The following is a 4,096-nucleotide window of genomic DNA, read 5'->3' as shown; positions in this document are numbered from 1 at the left end:
TTAGCAGGGCCCACCGGCGTTTGGACATGTCCCGCTAGTTGCGAACCTTTTTCCAGCAATGGGTTAAATTGTATGGTACTGCAGGGTACCATCGTGGGAGGATCCTCTCATGGAGGACAACTGCGAAAGGGCGGAAGATCCAGACTTGGACAACGGTCTCTGCAACTTCAGTAGGCACCGGGGGTTCCAGCCCCCCGATCAGGAATTCACGTCCCTTCCCCAAGCCGAGCCGAAGAAACCGGTTGGGCAGTGACCTAGCATGTCGCTCCCGTAGAAAAAGAATATGCTAAAGAAACGTCAGTGAAAAGCCTCGGATCAAATCCCAATATGATGACGACCCATGCATGCCCCTCGACCAGATTTCTGAACGAGAATAAACCATTACGAATCGGATTTTGGAACGTAAGGACCATGTCGGCTCTTTCAAAAACTGAACAAGTTCTACAAAAGTGTGAAAACTTTCGGCTTGACATCCTCGCAGTGACCAAAGCACGATGGAAGGGCTGCGGAGAAAAGAACCTCAAAGCAGTAAACATCAACACGATTTATACAGTTCTGTACAGTGGAAAAGCAGACACACATGCAGCTGGAGTCGCAGCTATATTGAACCCAAATGCAGCAAAGTCTCTCTGCTCGTGGCAGCCGACTTACGAGAGAATCTTGTATACACGATTTGCATCTAAACATGCAAAGCTGTCACTAGTCATCTGCTATGCACCAACAAATGATGCGGATGCAGCCTCGAAAGACGATTCTTATGAAACCCTCCAGTTCGTCCTAGACTCCATCTCTCTCCATGATGTCACTTGCCTGACAGGCGACCTAAATGCGAAAGTTGGTCAGGACAGATGTTATTACCCCAAGGTGTTGGGACATCACAGGCTTGGAACTATCAACGAAAATGGTGCAAGGCTAGTCAGCTCTACCATGTTGAACGACCTGTTGATAGGAGATACATTACTCGAGCACAAAGATATCCATACGCATACATGGACATCCCCAGACAAAACTGTCAAAAATCCGATTGACCACTTTCTGATCCGACGACGGTGGAGAACTAGTCTGAAAGACGTGAGGAGTTATAGAATTGCGGACGTCGGGTCGGACCATGAACTTCTTGTAGCAACAATCAAGTTGAAACTCCGCTCCAACAGATCTCGACAACCAACAAAATAACCAAGGAATTTCGACGTGGAGAAGCTCAGAGACAAGGATGTTAGGAGATAATTCAGCATTAAACTTTCGATTCGAGGCGCTTGCTGATACACCACAAAGACGTGTAAAACGCTTGGACTAATATACACCAGAACTACACAGAAAAGACAAACACGACCGCAGCTATTGTTTCGGTTAGTCTTAGAAGTAAAAGTCTATTGCAAAAAGAAATTTATGGTGATTTCGAAAAAGACCCTGAAACCCCTTGAAAATGGCGTCAGATCGAAATAAAATGTGCACCATTGGAATCAGCATGGTCCAAAACGTTTTGTAGGATAACTACAGTCCCCCACCTTGAACACCAAGGAAAATGATTTTTTTTTTTGCATGGGTAGCACTGATCTGTCGCCCTTTTTTTTCTAGCAGGGCTAGGGGGTGGTCACAGCATCATAGAGAGATGTGTAATGGCTCATTCGAAATTGAATTAAATTTGCAAGTGCCATTTTTAAGTGAGTGAAAAGATTGGAGGGCAAATAGCCCCCCCCCTACAGGACCCCTCCCCCCAAACTAGTTCTATAAAAATTTTTACATAGCTATTTTGTTTAACATAGTTCAAAAGTCCAATATACATGGTTTTCATGATGATACGGCTCTCCATTGTCCCTGGGAAAGGGCTGTATGTGGTATCGGGCTTATCGATATTGTGCGTATCGGTATCGGGCGTATTGGTATCGCATGTATCGTATCGGGAATATCGGTATCGGTATCCATTTTTTGTTTTTTTCAAAAAACCGATACCGTTCCGGTATACCGTGTCTCCCGTTTTTTTGTTATTTTTTTTCTTTTTTTCTTTTCAGCAGGCCTAGCGGGCTACAAGAACATCAGAGAGATGCTTAATGGCTCATTCAAAAACTATTTCTCATGTCTACGTTCTTTTTATAAATTCTGCCATCTGCAAGTGCCATATGACACTACAATGGCACTTTTTGGGCGATTTCTCAAGGGGTGGCACTAGCAGGCTACCAGAACATCGTAGACAGATCTTTTATAGCTTACATAAAAGATATTACTCATATCTTCGTCTTTCACATAAATTCCACCATCATCAAGTTCCAAATGGCACTAGAAACGGCACTTTTGGCGTCGTGTCTCAAATGGAAAAGCTGGGGTTATTGGGCTAGCAGGACTTATAAAAGTGATGTTTAATGACTCATTTGAGAGCTATTGCTCTGATATACGTGCTTTTTCTGATCAACTTTACATTTGTAAGTGCGATATAGCACCGAAAAAAAAAACTTATGGTGCCACTTCTTAAGCAGAAAAGCTTTGAGGCAAAAAAAAAGTGTCTTTGTAATAGTTATGTTCTAGAACTCTTAACTGGGTGATTCCAGTTGCACCAGTAGTCAACTCCCCGTCCAGCCCCGTTAGCAAATTTTAAAAGTCGTCTGCTCATCAATCGCTCGTTGTAGTATTAACAGAATACCCCACCGTCGTATATAGATGTTAGATGGCTCAATTATAAGCTATTGCTTACCTTTACTAGGTTTTTAAAAATTCTACCATCTATAAGGTTTCACAGACTTTAATGTTAACTACTTTCTGGGGAGAATTTGCAACGAACTCATTGAGATGGTTGAAGCATTAGCTGCAAACTAGTAAAGAGCGAACCACAGCGCATGGCAACTAAAAGTTAAAAATGTTAAAACGGTCGTTTTTTCTACATTATTACAGGCCTAGCGGTGGTCTATAACAACAAAGAGTGATGCTTAATAGCTCAATAAAAATATATTTTCATATGTACGTGGTTTATATAAATTTCGCCTTTTGTAAGTGCCATATGGCACGAAAAAAGGCACTTTTTATGCTGTTTTTGAGGGGTGGGGCCAGCGGGCTACCAGAGCATCTTAGTTAGATTTTTGACAGCTCATATTAAAAAATATTGCTCATATTTAAGTCCTTCCTATAAATGCCACCATCTGAAAGTTTCAAATATCACTAAAAACGGCACTTTTGGTACCATGTCTCAAGTGGAAAAGCTAGGGTTAGTGGGCTACTAGAACTTTTTTGAGTGATGTCTAATGGCTCATTTGAAAACTTTTGCTCATATCTACGTGCTTTTTATCAATTCTACCGTTCGTGAGTGAGATATAGCACTGAAAGCAACACTTTTGGTGCCACCACTTCTGAAGTGGAAAATCTTGGAAGCATAAAACAGTATCATTGTAATAATTATGGTCTAAAACCCTTACCTGGAGGTTGGCAAGAACATCTCCAGCAACTTTCGCCTCCAGTCCCCCTTAATAAGCTACAGTAAGTTACCCTTTATATATAATAGCCCCCCTTAATAAGTTACCCTTTCACCGTTATTGAGAAATGGTCGTCCAATTTTAGTTTTGTGTTTTTATTTTAAGGCTTGGCTTTTTATATTTTTATTAGTTTTATTCTGCACTGAGGATGGTCAAGCGGGGGTCTTGACCGAAATATTTGCAAAATTTTTCAATTTTTTCACTGGCTGTTAATTGTCCTCGTTTTCTTCACGATTTTATGTTTTATCATGATTAGCCAGTGTGGTCTCAGAAATTATTTGTATGCTGAAAGTTACCAATGTCACAACTGGTGTAAGACTATGGAAAGCTTTATAGATTCGTTCAGTGTTGTCAGGATACATAATCACTTTTGACCTACTACATACATACTCACAAACAAACAATCAATAATCCTGTTTTTGTACTTGAATTTTGAGTTTTCAGTAAAGCGCTAGTTTTGTATAATCCTAAAAGCATAGGGAAACATAATTATTTGGTTTATTTGTACTAGTTTTATTAATATGTGTTAGATAGGTTGTAAATCAATAACTGTTGCTCGTTAAGTTTCAACTTCGATCATTACTTTACTTGGAAAAACTTTGTTTTTTTAAATTAATCTTTGTTCGTTTTTGATT

At 40.4% G+C, this 4,096-nt stretch overlaps 1 protein-coding gene across 1 annotated transcript; it reads left to right on the top strand.

Moving 5' to 3' along the window:
- Positions 1-411: 411 nt before the first annotated feature.
- On the top strand, positions 412-1,176 carry LOC148938986 (protein CFDP2-like). Its single transcript, XM_089107422.1, has one exon. The coding sequence runs from the start codon at positions 412-414 to the stop codon at positions 1,174-1,176; it is 765 nt and encodes a 254-aa protein (XP_088963548.1).
- The last annotated feature ends 2,920 nt before the right edge of the window (positions 1,177-4,096 follow it).

The sequence above is a fragment of the Artemia sp. Qi Xiang Cuo genome, unplaced genomic scaffold (genome assembly GCF_049724085.1).
Source record: "Artemia sp. Qi Xiang Cuo unplaced genomic scaffold, ASM4972408v1 HiC_scaffold_23, whole genome shotgun sequence".
Taxonomy (NCBI): domain Eukaryota; kingdom Metazoa; phylum Arthropoda; class Branchiopoda; order Anostraca; family Artemiidae; genus Artemia; species Artemia sp. Qi Xiang Cuo.
The sequence above is the reverse complement of the archived record's forward strand: the minus strand, read 5'-3'. Positions and strand labels throughout refer to the sequence as shown.